At 48.5% G+C, this 21286-nt stretch overlaps 1 protein-coding gene across 1 annotated transcript in view; it reads left to right on the top strand.

Annotated features, from left to right (window-relative positions):
• Window positions 1–21054, top strand: part of TBX4 (T-box transcription factor 4) — a 41037-nt gene extending 19983 nt beyond the window's left edge. The window contains exons 5-9 of the mRNA XM_076354527.1: window positions 731–878; window positions 14221–14373; window positions 18146–18234; window positions 18813–19054; window positions 20432–21054. Coding sequence (XP_076210642.1) covers window positions 731–878; window positions 14221–14373; window positions 18146–18234; window positions 18813–19054; window positions 20432–21054 — 1255 coding nt within the window. The remainder of the gene's footprint in view (window positions 1–730; window positions 879–14220; window positions 14374–18145; window positions 18235–18812; window positions 19055–20431) is intronic.
• Window positions 21055–21286: the final 232 nt, after the last annotated feature.

Genomic DNA, 21286 nt, shown 5'->3' with positions numbered 1-21286 from the left:
AGCCCTAGAGCTGTTTCCCCTTTTCATTTTATTGCTGCTGGAAAGTCTCTGTTGTTTTTGGTAATATTGCTTTTATTGGTGTTTTATAAGCGGAGAACAATGCACAGTAATGGGGGAGTTGCTGTTAAGTGATGTCTCATGGCTGGGTCTTGTGTCCGTGAGAGTTGTTGGTGGTGTTGGCGTGGGGGCAATGGGAGCCGGCAGAAGGGTACGAGGGGCAGCACCGTGTGCCAGCACGCAGCTCTGGAGCAGGGAGCAGCCCCTTCCCACCGGAGCTGCGCCCGGCTGGGGGGCTGCAGGAGCCCTGCATGGCTGCGGAGGGTGCACCCATGCCGGTACCCACTTCTGCTCGCAGGTACCTTCTCCTGGGGAAGTGTGGGAGACCGTCTCCCCTTGCAGAATGGCCTTTGAAGGCTTTGCCCTCTCCAAAAACCCAGACGAGATTTCCTCCTTGACCAATGCCAATACAACTGCCATGTAGAGACACTGCCCCAAGGAAATGCCGCACGGGAGCAGAGATGAGGTTACTCTGCCAGCCTGCGATGCTGAAACGAGGAACCCTGAAACCCCACGAGCAGCAGGAGCCTCTCCGAGCCCCCGTGCCCCAGCGTGTCCCTCCAGGGCTGGCGGGAGGGTTGCTGGGTTGAGTTCAAGGACAAAAAACGCTCTCCTACGTCCGGGCTGGCGACCGCTGCCGAGGTGATGCAATCTGTAACCGCTGTGTTTGCAGGATGGTGGCTGGGAAGGCAGAGCCGGCCATGCCGGGGCGGCTGTACGTGCACCCCGACTCACCCGCCACGGGAGCACACTGGATGCGGCAGCTGGTGTCCTTTCAGAAGCTAAAACTCACCAACAACCACCTGGATCCCTTTGGACATGTAAGAGAGATGTTCTGCAAGGGTTTTGGTCAGAGGTGGGCCCGCGACAACGAATTTGTGTCTGGACTGGGATGCTGGTTGGGATGTCGCAGTTAATTTAATAACGAGGAACAATATTTATTTTGTGCTGCCACTGCAGTTGGGTGGGGGAGAGTTTAATACTTGAGGGAGGGGGGCTGCAGTTGCTGCCTGCGTGCTTCCCTGCTCTTGGAAATGCAGCCTCTGACTCGCTTAGTCATTGTCTGCCGGATGCCACCGACCTTTTATTTTCTGCCCAGGAACTTTCCAGGCAGCGCTGTGGGGTTTTCAGCCCGGCTGTTGCTGCGCGCGGTACATACAGCTCACAGAGACAAGTTGCATAAACTCACTGTTTTCCAAGCTGGCTTTGGCAGCCGTATAAAAGATGAAGCATTTTATTTGGAAAATCTTAATTCATGTGTATTGCGAATGCAGAAGGGGGAAGTACACAGTTATCTACCACAGTGCATTTAATAACTGAGCACAAGGGGCCTTCCAGCCTGCCGGCCAAACGAGTGCTTGGATGATGCATATAAAAATATGGACCTGTCTGGTTTGCACTGTCCGAGCTGAAAGTCACGTAAAAATAAACAAACCTTGCTGGCTGGAGGAAGGGAAGATAGAGTTTAAAATCCTTTTAGGTTTAGTGCCATCAGCTCCTCCTAGTACCATAGGTAAAGGAATCTACTTTGTATCATCAAATGTGGTTTTTAACCTGCCAGTCTTTTAAGCAGCAGCAGTTTGGGGGGTGAGGGAGGCTGTGAAAAGGTCCTGCAGAGGGGTGCAGAGGGAGGAGGGGTGTATCTGTCTTGCTCAAAATGATCAAGCCTCTAAAGAGCAGGTTTTCATGTGGAGTCAATTGTCCTGATGCCACCTAAAAGCCGTACAGAGAGTGCGATTCTGACTCAGCTAAATGAGACGGAGCTTTATGGGGTTGACTCTAGAGGCAGGGTGACCCTACTACCTTAAAAAGCTGTGAAAAATTCAGGATTTTTGCTGCATTTGTAATTTTCTCCAAATTTCGAGCTTCAAAAAGCAAACGTGCCGATCTCGCGCGTCGCTGCCGCGGTGCCGCAGCAGAGCTGGGCTCTGGCAGGGTGACACGGTGATAACCCAGCCCTGCGCGAAGCCATCAGCAGCGCCGGGAACTGACCCTCTTCCCCAACCTGCTGACCCCAATGAAACATGTGTGAACTTCAAAGACTAATCAGGACCATTTAATGCTGACGTTATTAATCACAGGCGATCTCGCCCCTTCACTCTTCTTTAAGGGGGAAAGTACCACGGAAATGAAATGAAAACAACTGCGTTAAGGGTTGCACAGTAAAAATTACATAAAGCCCACAAATGCCGACGTTTTGGTGTCAGCAGCCGTACCGACCTGCTTGCTTTGCACGTGGCATTTTTTTACTCCCGTGTTTTTCTCTTGGTTAACTGTGTAGCTTAATATATGACTGTTTACGTTGTAAAATGTAAACCATAAAACATACAGGATGTTCGATGTGGCTGTAAAACAAACAGGATGTGCAGTGTTGGTTTTGCAACTTTAAACGTTTGCTTTTCCTGACTTTGTCATTTTTAACTGCGATTTTAACACTGCATTTTAACAGGGAAGATTTCCCCCCCCCCCGCCCCCCTTTAATAAACAGCCTGTTTGTCCTCCCACAAAGCTTCCCTAGTGACACAGAGCGGACCCCGGTTTGCTTTTTGGGGTGCTACCTGCAGCACGATGCAGCGACCATGCTCCAAACGAGCCCTGCTCAGTCCCCTCGTGCCACGCGAGCTGTCCTGCCTCACACACAGCCCCAGCACGCTCTGTCTCACGCTGCTGGGAAAATGCCCGGAATAACCTGTTCTAAGTGCCGAGGTCGCCGTGCGGTTCAGGCACTGACAACCTGCCTGGCTAAATGGGATTTAGCCCCTTCTCGGGCAGTTCCTCGTTAGGCTTCTAAATTAATCATCTGCTTTAGAGAAGCGGTACTCCACTTTTTGCTGTGCACGTGGAGGAGACCTGGGCTCTCTACCAGGCAGGTGTGAGCTTTCCTAGCAGCTCAGCCTGAAAACTGTTCTGCTGTTTCATGGGTGGCTGATGTCCCTGGGACAGGCAGTGCCTGCGAGGTGTCTGCCCGGCACGGCACAGTCCTCCCAGCCCTGCCTGTGAAGGCATCCCATTATGAATAATAACAGCGTCTCATTTCTAGGAATTTGTTCCCAGCAATTGCAAGTGCTCTCTTAAAGCTCCCTGAGAAAAACAGGTCAGAAAACCCACAGGGTTTGTTTGCCTTCTCATGCTCCAGCGAAGCCTGCCTGCCATTTCCTTTTGTCTTTGATTTTCTCCAAACCTCAAAACCACGCAGAGCGATGATTTCTGCAGGCTGCCGCTGGTGCTTTTTTTGGTATGCGGGCAGCTGCCCAGCCAGAGCTGCGCCGGCTCCCCCTCCCTGGCACCCTCGGCTGCTGCGGGCATCTGCAGGTGTCGTGGCACCGGGCTTCCTACCTGGCTCCCACCGTCCCGGGCTCCAGCTCCTCCCGGCATCCCAAAATCCCAGAGAGCCCGGCCCTGCCCGCAGCTCTTTGCTGCGTGTGAGCGATCTCCTCCAGCCCCTGCCGTGCTCTGATGCAGGGGGCTCGGACAGAAACCGCTTGCTGCTTGGGGGCAGGAGGGGTGAGGAGGCAGGGGAGAGGCGCACGGCAAAATATCTTTGCGGTAAATATTCGTTTTCTGGATTAACCATTTTTTTTGGTAGACACTTATTTGGGAGAAAAAAAGAAAAGAGCTCTTCCAGCTCCTCTGCCTGTTCGCCTACCGGTTAACATCGAGCATGGGGAGCTGATCCTGGGGGTCAGGCTGGGGTGTGCGTGGTGTTATGGGGGTCTTGCGAGAAGGACGTGGTGGATTTTATGGGCTCGCGGCCGCAGACGCAGCGGGAGCACGACAGGCTGCTGGGCTCCGTCCCCGTCCGCAGCTACGCCGCGTGGCGTAGTGGGGATGCAGGTTTGAAGGGCAAACACATCACGACGTGGGGCGCAGCTCCTCTGAGCATGGCTCCTGGGCACCTGGGATCTTACCTGAAAAACAGACGGGCAGAAATTTCACATTATTTCAATGGATTCGTTGATAAATGAATCCATGCCCTGACTCTGTGCGCTGTAATAGCTGCTTAATGTCAGGGACAAGCAGCCCCACAGAGTTCATAAAGAGAAGTGTAGGTACATTTGAGGCTTAAAATAAGTAAATTAAACAGCTTAATTAATAAGCCGTGGAGCTGAAGCCCTTGCTGCAATCCACGGAATTAGACTGAAGATTATTTACTGTGCTGGCGGGAGGGGATGCCTTACAGGCGGCGCTGGAAAGCCTCGCTTTCTGACACCAAGCCCATAAAAAACAGTCACGAACCGTTCCTCTTCGGTCTCAAAAACCATGCTCCTGCTTCTTCCACTGGCCACTTATCTATTGTGGTAAATTATTAGTTACAGTCGGAGGTATGGGAGGCATTTTTCAATGCAGACACAGAAAAACACGTCGATTTTAAATAAGAAGAAAATAAGTGCAGAGCTCTGTAATCTGCTTGCAAACCCCTCTGGTTGAGCAGGTTTTGTGGCAGGTAAGCCTGTGCCCAGCTCACGCACCACGGTCTGAAAATGTGGGCTGTATATTTTCCTCTTGGGGGATTTTTCGACCATGAAAGGCTTCTTTCACACCAGGCTTAACAACTGAGGAATGTTCATGTTGAGAATGGATTAAGAAATCAGCAGCCGCTGTAATGTTTAGCTACGGCGAGGTCTATCTGATCCTAAAGAAAGCATTGTAAGCCACCTATGCTTAGAGTAAAATCTTAATTTACGTATTGTCAAATCTTTACACGTGGAGATAATCAGCCTGATAGAGCCTCTGATTTACGTGGGGCTGGTGAGTGACAGCGTTAGTGATTCTGGCAGAGCTGATGCTTTCCTTTCTAATGCCAAATGAATAATAGGCAGTTGCATATAGTCTGTCTGCGGAGACAAAGGTATTTTCTTAAGTGTCAGCAAACTGCACAAGGCTGGCACATCCCTTATCCATTCCCAGTGTATTCTGCCTGAGAAGCACCTAGCTGCGTTTTCCAGGTGAAAAATGGGAATGATTCCTTCACCATGAACCAGGTTATATCATTGCAAGTGCTAACGGATTGGTTGGCTAATAGCAACTGTAGATGACGCACAAAAATAACCTCTCCATTGGAAAGGATAACATAATACTTGTATTTCTTTCAGATTAGTTCAGGGCATATGGGGAAATATTGAGCAAGTCCTGATGAGTATCTCCGTAGTGATAAATGCTCATGAATGGAATTCCACTTTCTTCAGAGGTTTAAAATATGTAAACAGCAGGGTGGAGGGCGCCCGTGAGACGGTCCGTATGGCCGGCGAGCTGCGGGGTGGCGCGGGCAGCTCCCGCTCCCAGCCCCGGCAGGTGAAGGATGCTCAGGGCGAGTGTGAAGCCGCCCAAGGGGCACGGGGGGTTTGCTCAGGGGCTTCGGCTCAGACCTGTGGTGAGGTTGTTCTCCTGTACGACTCGTTTCAGTTAATCAGGCTTTTTTGTTATTTCGCTGTTCGGGCTTTTCTTCATCTCCTGGCTCAAAGTATTGTTTAAGCTGCTGAGACTGGCAGCTCTTTGAAGGAAAAATCGTCTCTTTTCTTTTCTGCTTGCAGTGCTGCGCACGAGTGCCTGGGGCACGGTGGTGGCGCAGATAGCCGTAATAACCCCACGGCACACTCAGGCCCTCAGCCCTGGCTCCCTGAAACCCCTGCAAGTGCTGCCCTGGGCTTGAGCAGTGGGCAGAGCTGGCGAGGGTGCCAGGAAGGGTCCTGCTCCCACGGGATTGCGTGGGGCACGGGGGCTGCCTGCCCCGCCGTGCCCGCAGCACTGGGCGGCGTGCCGTGCCCGACAGCCAACAACCTGCCGACGCAGCCAGCCCTCCTGCTAATGGTACATAATAATGTACTGAATGTACCTTAAGGGGCAGTGAGGATGAGCAGCAAGGGCTAGAAACCGCCCAGCAAGGGTTAAGTGCTGCAAAGAAGCAGAGGCTGTTAATTAGGGCAGACTTTATAATTTGGCTTTACACTCTGTACATGGTGGGTAGGGAGGACATGAGGATGCCTTTCAGGCATCGGTGAGAAGACGGGCCATGAAGAGTGCCAGCTTTTGGTACGGCATCGGGGAGGGCTGCGGGTCGGTGGCTCCTGAGCTGTCTCCAGAGACGTGCTGGCAGTGCGGGAGCCCAACTTTGCTTGGATCTTTCTCCTGAGGACCTTTTGAATGGGGTTTTGAGTATCCAGAGGAGTTATTAATGAGCTGGATGGCAGCTCCGAGGGAAGTCCGTCTCACCAGATGCAATATATCTGGAAGAAAACCCTATCTTACTCTCAGGCCCCCTCTTCCCCTGATTTTAGGCAGGCTGTGAACACGCAGAGCCACGTAAAGCCAGCGCTCATGGGCGTGGAGTAACGGTGGAAAACGGCAGAGGAGCAAGCACATCACATCAGGGGGTTCTGCTTTTGTTGTTGTTGTTGTTAATCAATCCACTGAAATTAAATCTCTGCCAGAGGAATCAGCCTTTCTCATGGGCTTCTGCAGCCAGGCCAGCTTGGAAAGGGCGATAGCATCACATCAGTATTTCTGGCAGGCTTCAGCTGGGACCAGATCAATTGGAAATTATTTTCTTTTTTACAGAATATATAAACATATTCCTGTGGAAAAAAAACAAGACAAGTAATAAATGAAGATTAGAAGTGGCAACTGTGGCAAATAACAGTAGAGATTTAATTTAACCCCCCCCCCAGCACAGTATTGCTGAGCTTGGTTATGTTACATACCCTGTACCTACCTCGCTCCTTGGCTGCTGATGGAGCGTTTAATTGCCATAGTGGACTTTATCTGCTTTTAAAGTGTGGGGTTATTTTAGTTCCTGAGATGTAACCTACTGAGGTTTAAAGCTACAGGGTATTATAGATGGTCTGTCACTTGTGATAGCATTTTAAGTGATATTCCTGGATTTCTTGACCCAAGTCTGCTATTTACTGGCTTTACTCTTTAATGCTGAGGAATTTGTTATTTCTCTCCAGATTTATTATTTGCACACTTGGTTTTATTTGATTATCACTGAAAGCCAGGATTTTTCCCCTAGTCTTGAGGTTTCCCCTCTCATTTTTCTATTACCTCAATTTTGGCATTTTTCTGTCTTTGCTCGTCAGGCGCACTCAGGCACTTTAAATAGGTTGATGTCCTAGTAAACTTACGAAACCCTAAATTTTATTTAGAATTTTTTTTTATTTGTTTGCTTTATGACTTGTGGCCGAGCAGTTTCCTTGCCGCGTGCTGGTATGAGGTTTACGTGCCGCCCCGGTGGCAGCCTCCCCACAGCCCTGGGTTGCCTGCGGCCGAAGGGATGGGGCTGTGGCAGCTCCCAGGCAAAGTCCTGGCTGGTGGGAAGAGACGCAGCCTCGCTGGCTGCACCCCGCTTGTCCTCACTTAGAGCAGTGCCGTGGTATCTCTGTAGCAAGAGAGAAATTTCACATCCTTATTCTCAGCTAAAAATTTCTTGTGTGTGTGTGTGTGTATATATCTATAAAAAAGATTTCTTTTGTGTGTGTATATATATATGGTTTCTTTTATATATATTTCTTATATATATTATATATAATATAAGAAAAATATAAGAATTTCATATATATATATATATGTCTTTCATTACTAAACTACCTTTTTCTCAGTCCATTTAAAACTTGAAAAAAACCTTTTGTCCAGCCCTAAATTTGAAGTCAATTTTTCTGGAGCATCACTAAGTCTTCTGCTGAAAGAATATCCATGAAAAGGTTCTTTTCTTTTTTCTTTTTTTTTTTTTTTTAACCATCCATTTTAGGAATTGTCTTACAGCTGATCTGAGAAATAGTGGTGCCCAAATGAATTATAAAGCCCAACATGAAGTTTTACATTGTCTGCTTTGTTCCTGCAAAAAAAAGAAAGGAGCGGAGCTGTGTGCCGCTGGGGATGGCATGTGTTTTGCAGGGATGAATAGATCCGAGTGTGCAATTTAAATAGCTGAGTAAGAAACGACCAGTGGAGTTCTTGGTTGAAAAGAAGATTTACATCTCTTGTGTTAAATCTTTTTGTTGTTACATTGCTGGTTTATATGAGTCAAATGCAGTGGGTTTTAGTAAAGTTTAACTAGAATCAGATCCTGAAAACATCTCCCAGTCTTGGGCGGGGAGCTGGCCTGGAGAAGGCCAAGTGAAGATGTCACGGCTTGCCAAAGACCTTTTGCGTCCACGGGTGACACGAGGCCACGCAGCAGGGGTGGGGGGGTGGGGGGGTGGGGTGCAGGGGCTGCTTTGCCTCGCACACCAGCGGATGTCCCAGGATCACACACCCGGGGTCCGCCCTGTCCCGTCCACTCAGAAATGCTCATGAGCTCGTGTGGAGGTGGACTTCTCCTCCACACCAAAGCTGTATCGCAAGGCCAGGAAACACTACCACGAATTTCAGCTGATCCTAGATGAAAAACGACCGAGGGGGAAAAAAAAAAATAAAAATCGCAGCTTTGGCCCTCTCGTAAGGAACAATTTGTCTGAGCTCATGTTGAATCTTTTCCCAGGATTTTCCAGCCTTTCTTTTTTTCCCCATTGTGCGGATTGCCAGGACAAACGTGTGGGTTTGGGAGGCTCCTCCTCCGGCAGCCCGGCGGGGAGCAGCCCGGCCGGCTTCAGGGCTGGGGCCAGCTGAAAAGAGCCCGTTCCCCCCCCTCGGTGGGGTACTGCTGCACGGCCCTGCCCCGGGCGGCTCCGCGAGGCGGCCCAGCTGTGAGCAGAGCAAGGTGAATAGATTCCTGGAGATGGCTGAAAATAAATAGGATCATTTTAGAGCTCGCCTTTTAGCTGCTGTAAAGGTTTTGTGAATACGGTGTTTTATTTGGTTGAACTCGATGATCTTAAGGGTATATTCCAACCGAAATGATTCTATGATTTTAGCTGCTTGCTTTGGGGTGATGCATCTCTGCAAGCTCCTGAGGTGGATGCAGCGAGGGCAGCTGTCCCGGGGCGGTGGCACTGCACTCCCGTCATCGGTCCCTGGAGACGTCCCGTTCACCCCGGGCAGCGCAGCTGGGGCGACTCCTGCACTGATGCTGTGTGGCATCTCTGAACCGTTTACTCGTAAAGAACAGTTCGGTTTGGGATGGCTTATACCATCAAATGCTCTAAATATTAATCGAGGTGAACTGCAGGAGTGGTTATGATTCTGGAAGAGCCTCGTTGATTAACGCGCTCTTTTCTCCATGCTGGAGACTGAATCGTCAGGTTTTTGTTCTGGTCCTTCGCACCCCAGCTCAATGTCCCGGTGTGGGACAAGGGCCAGCCTCAGCTCAAAGGCTTTTTCACTTTAAAAAGAATAGAAGAAAGGAAGAAAGAAGCAGAAAATATATTAAAATGAGAGATTTTATATTAGTTATGTGATCCCCCGGGAGCAACCATAAAATTATGTGGCTTTTTCGTAGCCATTTACTATTCAATATAAAAAGGGTAGTTGCCATGACAGCCACTGCATCATATGACATTTGATACCTTGGCGAAACAGGGAGCGCTCTTAAATCAACTCCCCAAATTTCATATGAAAGTAAATACATTTTACTGGTGATTTCAAGGCAAGTTTGCATTGTGACAAGCAATGCGGTACCACTACCCCGCTCAGCTTCTGGCCTCTGGGCCCGATCCTGCAAACTGGCAAATGTCTTCAAGCCTTGAAGCCGACGTTACTCAGCAGTGTGCGAGATTAGATGCTAAAGGAGTATGTTTTCCTAAGTAAAATTAAATGGAAGGGGCAAATGACACCATTTTTTTTGACATTTGTTGCTGACTGGGGAATGCCAAAAAAATAAAGAGGTTGAGCTATATTACAGCTTAAGTTCCAGCTGCCAACTGTGTGATCAGCACAAAGGAGCGAGACGGGGCGATTAAAAGAAAAAAAGATGTTTGTGTAAGCTCACATTTGACTTTGGAGTTCATCTCGCTCGCAATCTGGTCCGCACGTGCGACGTTGAGGGGGTAGAAGTGACATCACCCTCGCGATCCGCTTCGGCTCCTCTCTGGCCAGCAATAACGGAGTTAGGCGGCGGCGCGGGGGTGTGCGCGGGCAGGGGCAGGCATCCCTTCCAGCTTCAGGCTGTGCATCAGGGTGACCGCCCTGGGAGGCGGGAGATGTAAAATGTTTCTCAAATGCTAGAGGAGCTGTTTGGGTCTCGCCCAGGGCAGCCCGAGGAGGGTCCCCGCTGTTGGGTCCCTGCCGTTGGGTCCCGGCAGCAGCGCAGGCGGTTCGTTACAGCCTTTTGGTGCCATCCACACTGATGCTCTTAAAGAAGGTTGCCGTTACCCACATGGGTATTTTTTAGCAGCCATTTTGTTTCTTGAAAATGTGTATTTTCCAGGCAGAGAGCGTGCTTGGGTGGCAGTGGTGGGAGATGCCATCCCAATGAGGGCGGGTGTTGGGATGTCAAGCCAATATCCACTTCCTAAATTTGGGGTTATCTGTCTAATTTGAGGATTCCGGTAGGGATATCTGTTTGATTTACCTTTTGTTGTTCTTTTTTTTTTTTTTTAAATACAGAAAAAAAATTGTATTTATTAGACTCCTAAATATGCCGCCATTTCATGTAAGCTGAGCTGTTTCTTTCATAGGCAAATAGACAAGATCACCAAGTTTCAGAGAGAGGCTTTCAGTTACTAAGCCAGTGTGCCTCAGTGCTGCTCAAGAAACACTGTTTTCAGGTTTCCGTTACTAATTTTGTATCCTTGTCCTTTATCGCGTTAAAATTCCCCTCTAACCAATACACCAGTAACTCCTTTCAGTGGCAAGCCAGGGCAAACATCGTTTCTCTTTTAGTAGCTAACCTATTTCAAACTACCTACATTTTGTACCGAAAACAATTTAAAAATGTGTGTGACAGTGTCTGACACTGACTTAATCTCCCCGTGCCCTGGCAATGGAAAAGATAAGTGCAGGAAAACATAAAGGTATTGTTTTAGCATCATCTTGGAGGCTGAGAGCTCCTACATCACCTTCTGTCCCGCTCAGTGCTGCTGCTGAAGCCCTGCCTGCCCAGCACCGACCAGCAGCAGCCGTGCTCTGTCCCGTCAATTAAAATGCTTCTCATTTTTGACACAATTCTTTAAGTTAATCTTTCCACTGATGTTCGTCATCGGAGTGGAATTTACATTTGTTTTGTGTATTTTTAGCCAGTGTCCAGTTTTCCACAGCAGCCTTGAAAACTATTTAGCCTGAATTGTTGGCATTTCGCTTCGCACAGGCACAGTGTTTTGCAGCTAAGGGTTGGGAGGCTTTTTTGAATGATTTGTAGGGGTTTTGAATGCACAAGCCTTACACCAAGCGCAAGTAAGGAGGATGCGTGTGCAGACACAGCCTCTGTAGACGAGTTCTTGCTTTCAAGCCTGTGAAATGTTGGTTGCGAGTATGCGGACAGTGGTCGCTGCCCCCCGAAAAAAAGATGTGAGAAATCACCCATGCAGCAGGCGCAGGGAGGCCATCCAAAACAGCACCACGACTTCCCATTTTCATCCCCAATCTGACATGCTGACCGCTCTGCCAAATAGCTGAAGGGATTTTTTTTTTCTTCGTCATATGAGAATGGCGTATTTTTATGGGGCTTTGCTTTACTGGAAGCTGTTCCCCATCCGCATCTGTGGACACTGACTCGATGAAGTTAACCTCAGGGCTCTGTGGTTCTCACATCTATTAATCACGTTTCGTGCTCAGTGATGGCTGTTCGGCTTTGATCTGGCACATCCCAAGGGGGTCTCCTTTCATGGTCCCCACACTCAAAGAAATTCGGCACTTTCCAACGGGCACTTACACTGATACATGTGGGCAAATATTCCCTTTGGTGCAAGGGACAGAAATGCCCAACCTTGTAAATGCAGTGGACTAAATTAAGCCATTTAGGGGATTTTTCCTCCCCACAAACATCCCACAGATATCAAGCAGTTCACAATGAACCTCCAGGCAGGTTTGCAGCCACAACTGTAACCTTGAGCATCTGTCAAAAATCCTTTCCTGAATCAGGCTCCAAAAAGAAACGTCTTGCTCATGTTGGACATTGTTTGGACGTCTTGGGTTTAAAGAGGTTATTAAAAAAAAAAGAAAAATATTTTTAAGGGGGTCATTATAGCCCAGTGGATACTACTTTGGAGGGGGAATACAGACTATTCATCCAGACCATATCGAAACTTGGGCTCCTAATTTTCCCTTTGGAAATCTCAATTTAAGATTGTTTTCTTCGTCCTGCTGTTGACTGGCTCTGACTCTGGGGACAAGTCACTCGTCCTTGCTAGACCTGGGCAGGCAGGGACAGGCAGTGAGGAGAGCTTAGCACACCCCAGCTTCTGCTCCAGACAACTATTACTTATCAGCTTGGCTCAACTCTTAATTATTGAAAATTAAAATGCCCCTTCTTAGGAAAGTCTCCGTCCTCTGGCGTTATTCATCTTGGCTTTGTTTTACGAGTGCCTGATACATGAAAGTAGAGAAAAGGCTCCGAACCCAAACCTGAGCCGACCCTCTCAGATCTACACCCTGCACATCAACAGCCGCAAAGTGGTTAAGAGACTTGATGCAAAGCTGATAAAATGCCAAAAATTCCTCATTCTCTCTCTTGGGGAGCAGGGAGGGTTGTCTGGAAAATGTCAACAATAAAAATTGCATTTAAGTGGTATATAATGCAGCCAGCTACTGTGGGCAGAGTTACGTGCAGCCAGACAAAGGGGTTTAAAGAGCACAAGCTCCCAGCTGGAGCGCACAGAGCAGCGCCGCCACTGCGAGCTCTCCTCAGCACGGGCGGGCACGAAATAGAAAGGGTTCCTGAGCACAAACGCCGATCACGGAGCAAATGTCTTCTGTTTCTTGATAATTCTCATTTAAATTTGGCTAAAGCCACAATTAGTGTGAGCTGATGCTGCTCTGCTGCTTTGTGTACATCCATCCATCTGTCCGTCCATCCATCCATCCGTCCGCCCATCCATCCATCCGTCCACCCATCCATCCACCCACCCACCCACTCATCTACCCATTTATCTACCACCAGTTGAAGACACCACCCATTGTGGTCTTCCCTACTTGGCCCTTTGCCCGTGTCTCCGTCGTGGATGGACATGTCCTTGCTAGCTGCTTTGGGCACCCCAGTAAGGGGAGGGGTGTCAGCCTGGCCGGAGATCCCCTCGCCTCTAAGACCAGCTGGGCTCGGGGAGGACAGACTCAATTAGCCACTTTGGGAGAGGGAAGAAGAGATTGAAAAGGGTTATGCCAAGAAAACAAGAAGAAAGCAGCATTTCTTCTTTGCCCAGTAAAAGGAATAAAGGCTTTTCTTAAAAGCATTCCATTTCTTAAAAGAAATTCCATTTCTTAAAACCATTTTCTTCTGTAGCATCTGGGCACATCCCTTCTTTGTGGAAGAGCAATGCTGCGGGGCCAGGCTGGGACGGGCGGCATGGCCGGGGGTCGGGCCAGCCGCTCCCCGCTTGGGCAGCCCCGCTCGGCCCCGATGCTCCATCAGAGGAGCCCTGCGCTGGCCTGAGCCCGGGCTGTGCTCTCCCCGCTGGACCTCAGCGCTTACTCGCCTCCCCTAGCTCCTGCCGTAAAAAAGCACTTGCCTGGCTCCTGCCTCTCACCCGCAGAGACTCGAGAAGAGGGCAGAAGCCGCGGGGTGGCCGCGAGAGGTGCCCGTGCCCGTGCCCCAGCCACCCGCGCGGAGCCGCACCACAAACAGGAGGAAAAAAAAAAAAAATCTCCTCTTTTGTAGTTTTCTTTTACCAGCAGATAAAAGAAAAATAGCTTGCTTTTTTTCTTTTCCCTGTGGTTTCTGTGATTTTTTTTCTTTGCCTCTGCTAAACTGTGTATTTTTCAGCTCAGTAAAGTATTTATTAGGAACCTTTATGGACCAGTCTGCTGGTGAATTATATATATTGTACAGCTTCAGCATGAGCTGGGAAAAAAATTTATGACTTTTTTTCCACCCAGACTGACTCTATCCAATAGTAACAAGAAAATGAGGGTTTACCAGGAAAGCTTTAAGTTCTGCTTGCCAGAGCAGCAGATACCTTTTCTGTCTTGGTTCCTGTGCATTTATATAATGTAATTTTCCCCTCTAATTTGAAAGCAAAGCTAAAGCTGAGCACTAGTGGGCTTTTGTGTCCTGCTAGTAAAGTCTGTCAAATAGCTATGGCTTGTCTTTTTTTTTTTTAAATTGGATTTCTCACTTTAGCATCGATTGTTTTTCAGATTATTCTTAATTCAATGCATAAATACCAACCACGACTGCATATTGTGAAGGCGGATGAGAACAATGCTTTTGGGTCAAAGAACACAGCCTTCTGCACCCACGTTTTTCCGGAGACGTCCTTTATATCGGTGACCTCCTACCAGAATCACAAGGTAGGCTGCTTTTCCGGCTAAAGGCGCTTAATTTCTGCTTGCGGGCTTTTGCAACTTGCAGCCCTCTGCTGCCGACGGCTGCGAAACGAGCTTCCAAATTGCAGCAGCACAGCGATGTCGCTGCGGTGCTGTGCTTTGACGAGCAGGATCTCTTTGCTCGGAGGGAGGGGGAGAGACTGTTACGCTGCTATTGTGCAGCAGAAAATGCCTGCTTTAAAAGACAAGTTTCCATCCCAGCCCTGCAAGCATTAAACAAGAGTGACGAGCCAGAGGATGCAGCTAAGGAGCAGCATGAACATCGTTGGGTAACAATATCTTGGCAAACCCTGCGAGTCCAGACACTAATGAATCGGCGTGCTCATAAACGCTGAGATGTCATTCAAAACAGCAAGCAAATCTAATAATGACTAGTAAAGCTTGCTCATAAATCTACAGTGAAAAGTAATTCTAGTATGTGTATTTAGTGAGACATACGAGGAATGTAACCATAAAAACGCAGCTAAGAGCCTGCTCTGTGGTTAGCACATGAAGGCGGGAGGGGGTTTGGGGGTTTGGGTTTGTTTTGGGGGGACTATAAAGTACAAAGGGCTTGGTTCTGCGCTTTGGGTGTGTGTCACAGATACCCGTGTATTGTAGGGTTTGGCTTCTCTTCTTTTTTGAGCGTGTTGGTAGTGGCGGCAGTGGGTAGCGTTCCGTCTGAGGATTTTACCAACCCAGGTTACTAGCAGGATGGACAGCAATTTGAGTTAATTGTCGCCTCCCCGTGACAGCGGGCGTGCTGTCACCAGGGCAGGGAGAGGAGAGGATGCCGGGCAGGGGATGGCAAGGCTGCGTTTTCAGTCCTGCTGCCGATTTGCCTGCCTTTGCACAAGCTCCTGCTCCCCTGCTGTTTTCCTAACGGTGAAGTCCGACTGCAGGGTTGTTTGAGGATTAATTGGAGTTTTTAAAGTACATCAGGATTCATAAATAAAGATGCAGAGTGAAGTAGCACCGCCGGAGCCCTTGTGTCACCCCGAATGTGAAATCTGCCATGTGTTACTGTATCAGCTCCTTTTCTACACATTCACAGGAAAATACTTACAGGAACAGGAACATATGTGAAATTCTTCCTCCCCAATAATCTGACCAGACCTTTTCCTCCCAAGCAGGATGCCTGTATGCCCTTTGATGCTTGAAGCATAGAGTCCTCACAAGATTTTGCAATTAGTGAGCCAGTTAAAAGACTCGGAGCAGAAACATGGATGTGTGTGCTATGGAAAGACGGGGGGGGGGAAAAAGAAGTCCCTATTTGGACACTGAAGTGAATCCTGTTTGAAAAGCTGTAGCTGTTGGTGTAAAATGACCAGTTGCCCAAACATGGTTAACCAAAAAGGCTCGAAAGAGCTTATTTAATAGCTACTTAAAATGTCTCACGTGTCAATAGTGCCTTTCATCCCTAAGGTTCCCAAAGTGCTTCATAAACTTAATACTTCCACTGCCATTGCCGTACAACCGCTGCTGGGGGGAGGCTGGTAGCTGGGTTGCAGCACAGAGTGGACCTGACAGATTTAGGGAAAACGCCCCAGACGAGCCCTAATTTTTTCGTGAAGACCCTGCGAGGGGCCGCCCCGGTGCTGCCCAGCTCTTGCTCTGTGACCTGCGGGCTGGGGGGGTTGGATGCCACCCGGCGGGGGGGAGCACGGCGGTCTGCAGCAGAGGAGCAGGAGGCAGAAGGTCTCACCACGACCTCACTGTGATCTCGAGAAAATCACAACCTCAGAGAAATAACCAAATGGTTTTACTTATTCTCTTAGGCATTAACAATTAAAAACCTGGTCTGGGTATCTTTTAGAAAAAACAAACCACTGAACTATTTTTAGCTCAGTAATATCCTGCTAGCAAGATGTGTCCTTGCGAATAATCGTCTTTCTAAACAAAAAAAAGAGAGTCTCGGTTACAGAGCTGACTGCGGGCTCCCAGAGCTGGAAAGCTGATGATAGAGGCTACCCGTGAGTACAGATCCGTGAGGAAGGTGTAGGTGTTTACCCAAAACTCCCTCATGGGTTGGATGAAGCCAGGGGAAGGTGACAAGGAGGGACCGAAGCCCTGATTCTGCTCATGTCAGAGGAAAACCACGGTCACTAAATAACAAAATTAAATTAAGATGTACAAACCTGATGTCGGGCTGCGGGTTAGGAAGGGCCCTACGCTTCTTGGGGTTCCTCAGCTGATTGGGAGCTACCCTGGAGCCACTGTGGGCTGCGGGAGCAGAGAGGAAAAGCTTGAGCCCTCGAGGCTGGTTAAATTCACATCACCACCTTCCTTCTCCATCACAGATACTGGCCAGCTGTTTTCTCAGTTTTTTGGTAAGGGATATTTTTCAACATTGCTAAAAGTGTTAGTTATAGCAACACTCTTGCAAAATCATCCGAACGCAGAACTTGCTTGTTACCCTCGCCACTAAAATCGGATGCAGGCTGGTGCAAGCCCGCGGCTGGCTAGCAGGGAGAAGGGACCCGAGGGCAGTGGGTCTGCAGGGAGATGCGTGTCCTCACCTCCCCACCAGTGTCCTGCCACGCTGTCACCTCTCCTCCTCCCGGAGAAGGTCTTTTCAGTGACAATCGGGTGCCCAAGGAGATGATCCTACCCACTGATGTCCGTTAGTAGGGTAGGACATTAATAAGACCTGTTTCTGACCAGTTCTGTCCGTGATATGTGTTAGACCTGTCTATAACCCTGCTGTCAAAGAGCCTTGGGCGCACGTTTGTGTGCATACACACATACATCTCTTTGGGAGGCAGACAAGGGATATTTTTAGGAGCTCCTGTGTCCCTACAAATGTTCTGGTGCTGTTCTGGCATTTTCCAGCTCCTGAAACCCTCTCAGGTGATCTTGTTCGCTACCTGTTTGTCTTCACAAAATCCTTTGTTAAAGACGTGGTTTATTTTCCTTTTTCACTGGCCAACCCAGTACCTTTTCCCGGCATTCCTGTATGGCTTTGGTTTGTACCTGCCTTATACGGGGAAGGGATGGGGTGGCAGGATTGGCGAGGGAAAACTATATTTACTGGGGCTGTAAGACAGACGAACTAGCGAATATTTTTAAAGGAAATTTCACACATAATTTTTTTAACAGGGTTTTCAAGAAATGGCAGAGCTTTCACAGTTCCCTTACAAACGCTGAGCTCCATCAAAATTAAGTCTAGTCTAAGTCAATTCTAAGGCATTTTGACCCTTTTAATACACTGCAGCTCCTGGGGGCAAAGGCAGTTCTTGCAAAAGGCAGCAACTTTCCCTTGCCCAAAGACAATTCACTATTTGAGCCTTTTCACAGAGGAAAAATGACTGTATGTAAAGATATATAAAATTGTTATGGAAATGAGGGAGAGCCACACCGTAAGGAATAGGGGTCTCTAACATGGAGACGTAGGAAATCCTCTTTTAAATCAGATAAATACATTCTCGCTAACAAGAGCCCAGAATAAGAACACAGGACCCAGACTTAAGGAAATTTGCATTCCTGTCCTCGTTCATAATCAGCAGTTTTGTCAGCTTTAAAAGCTGCTTCTGCAAGATCTAGCACCGAACTCCACAGCTCAGTTTCTCTCTCAGCGCTGAATGCAGAAACGCCGTCTCTGCCACCACGTCTTTAGATGGCTGAAACTCTCGTGGACTCTGCATTTCGCAGGGTGTCGCGCAGGGCAGGGCGCCTAGAGACCTACAGCCTCAGACCTGCTGCTGCACCTATTGGTCTGATCTATTTTCAAACGCTTTATGGTTTCATTCTTTTAAAGATAACCCAGCTGAAAATTGAAAACAACCCCTTTGCCAAGGGATTCAGGGGGAGCGACGACAGCGACCTGCGCGTGGCACGACTGCAAAGGTACAGCCGAGGGGCGCGAGGAGGGATGGCGGCGAGGAGGTGCTCAGCGGGGCGGCCTCCTGCCCGGCTCATCGGGGTCGGGGAGCTGCTGCAGTGTGCACGCCTGTGCACGTGTGTGTGCATGGGTGCACTGAACCCGGGCAGCGTCTATGGGCAGGCGGTGTCCGACACGCAGCCAGCCAGCGCGCCCTTCAGACCCGTGCCCTGTGCAGAAATACAGCCTTACAGCTGGGCTTTAATCCTCATTCTGCTACTGATGTGCCGCGCCTCTTTGGAGAAGCAGTTAAAAGGTGCCTATGCCGTGGGGGCATCCCATTTTCTTGTGCTTGAGGGCATTAGGGCTTTTAATGCCATTTATACCCCTGAAAAGCTCTTCCTGGAATTCAGTGGCACGGTCTGTGTGTTGTCGTAATACTTGCCCACACCCAGCAGAGTGTGATGAGTGTGAGTTCATCAGATTTGGCAAAGGGTGTTGAAGTCACTGGATGGAAAGCTCTAGGGAAGCCAAACTAATATTTCATCTTTCTGTTAATGCTGATTGCTGTCTAACTGGTGATAATTTTTCTCACCTCTTTTAGCAAAGAATATCCAGTAATTTCCAAAAGCATCATGAGGCAGAGGTTGGTGTCCAGTCACGGCCAGCTTTCAACAAAGCCAGATGTTAACCCACTTCATGGGAATCACCAGACCCTTCAACATTATCAGTATGAGAACGGTGCTCACATGCAATTTGCAGCTTCAGATACTCAAGATCTGCCACTCAACACCTTCACAGCACAGAGAGATTCAGGGCTCTTCTATCACTGCCTAAAAAGAAGAGGTAACTCGAGTTTACAGCTAGAAAAATATTACAGCAAATAAACCTAAGAGCATGAGCACTGAAAGACTTATCACTAATTCCAGTTCGTTTTGGATCAGTTTCTTAGGCCCTGATCTTCAAAGATACTGATGTGGTCAAAGTGTTTTGGAGGGTCAGGGCCCAAGAGCTGGGGTTTTGGGCAGTTATGGCTCATAGAAGGCAAATTCAGACTCCTGAGTCAGAGCCGAAAAAAATAATCAGAATGCATAATTCAAACGGCATGAAGCTACGCTGGAAAATTATCCATTGTTAGAATCAGCTGAATTGCTAATTGTTTGGAGGAGGCCTCATCTATCCTGAGGTGTTCTGACACTGCCATTAGCATTAATGGAATTATACACAGTCAGCACTTTTCCAGGATGAAGCCAGCAGCAATTCCCTCGATGCCTGCAGATTAGTGGCATTGTGGTAGCTGTGTGTAAGCATCCCTTTCTTCTTATCCACTAGTTCTCAAGTTTAAGTGAGCTGTAACTACATTCTCTTCCTTTTAGTCCAGCATCAGATGAGATCATGGCATGTTTTAAGTTAAATGGAAAAATTTTGCCCAGAAAAAAATCCTTCTATTTGCATGTCTCATTGGCCACTAATTTATTTAAGCTGTGAGAATCCTCTGATCATGGGCAAATGAAGAATCTAACACCACCAGTAATGAGGACTGCAAGGCAAATGTGTAATTTTAGCAGATGTTTAATCTGCAGATGAATTCACTAATTCATCCAGAGAATATTCCTAACAACTAACAGAAAGCTGCTGGTAAACATGGCCACAGTCATCGTAATCGGTAGGAGAGGGGCGAGAGCTTCTCAGCGTAAAGCTGAGGGAGGGACTGATGACTGGGAAAGGGCTCCTTTATCTGGAAATATTTCTGCAGCTTTTGACATGAATATCTGGGAAATGTATAGTCATTTTTGTAATGACAGGAAGGCAGGCTGCGATAAGACCCTTTAAGAGACTTCTTGAATTTGTCAGGAGTAACACTGCAAGAGTGTCAGGGACCTCTGTTATCTGGATGAACGTGAAGTAATCTCTGATGTGAGAATAGTAGCCCAAGTCACTCACTTAACCTGATAAATGTCACCAGAATGCTTTGAGGCTGAGGGGATTAGCCTGACATTTGCAACACAATGTCTTTTTGATGTTGTACATTGTTTTTCCAAACTAAAATGGTTTAACTGGATTAATCTGAAAAAGAGCACCAGTTGTTTAGCGAAATAATCACAGACTGCATGCTCGGCTTCTAAGAGGACTCCATAAAACCACCCCAGGCTCTTAGCAGATTGCTGTTAAACGCCGTCGCTCTGGGAGCTGCTCCTGAACATGAATTTTTTTTGTTTGCAGAAAGCGCTCGGCACCTGGACCTGCCCTGCAAACGCTCCTACCTGGAAGCCTCCTCTTCTGTAGGAGACGATCACTATTTCCGTTCCCCGCCTCCGTATGATCAGCAGATGTTAAGCCCTTCTTATTGCAGCGAGGTGACACCGAGGGAAGCGTGCATGTACTCTAGTTCTGGGGCTGAAATTGCTGGTGTCTCAACGGTTGACGACTTGCCGCCTCCACCTCCCCCCTTGAGCTGCAATATGTGGACTTCTGTCGCACCTTACACCAGCTACAGTGTTCAGACAATGGAAACTGTCCCTTACCAGCCTTTCCCTGCTCATTTTACTGCCACCACCATGATGCCGCGGCTTCCGTCCATCACGGGTCAAGGCTCGCAGCCACCAGGTAACAGCCACTTCAGTGTCTACAACCAGCTGTCCCAGTCTCAGGTTCGGGAGCGCGTTCCTTCTTCATCTTTCCCGAGGGAAAGGGTGCACCCGTCTGTGTGCGAGAGAAAACCCCCCTCTCCGCACCTAAATGCGGCGAACGAATTCCTGTACTCACAAAGCTTTTCCTTGTCGAGGGAGTCGTCGCTGCAGTATCATTCAGGGATGGGGACTGTGGAGAACTGGACTGACGGATGACTCTGACGGCCAAGCGATGCCACAGCCAACGTTACTGCTCCAGAACAGTGTTCAATCAGTGTTGATACCTGTGGGTAACTTGCACTTCAGTGAGACAAATGTGCATTTCCAGAGGGATTTGCGTGGGTGAAGAGCTTGTATCTTCAGACACACAGAGAATTACATCTCCTGTCTCGGCGGGCTGGATTCATCAGTCTCTTACTGACTCCCAAATAAATTAATTCTCGCGTCT

The sequence above is a fragment of the Aptenodytes patagonicus genome, chromosome 17, assembly GCF_965638725.1.
Source record: "Aptenodytes patagonicus chromosome 17, bAptPat1.pri.cur, whole genome shotgun sequence".
Classification (NCBI taxonomy): Eukaryota; Metazoa; Chordata; class Aves; order Sphenisciformes; family Spheniscidae; genus Aptenodytes; species Aptenodytes patagonicus.
Note: the sequence above shows the minus strand (reverse complement) of the source record. Positions and strands in the feature narration are given on the sequence as shown.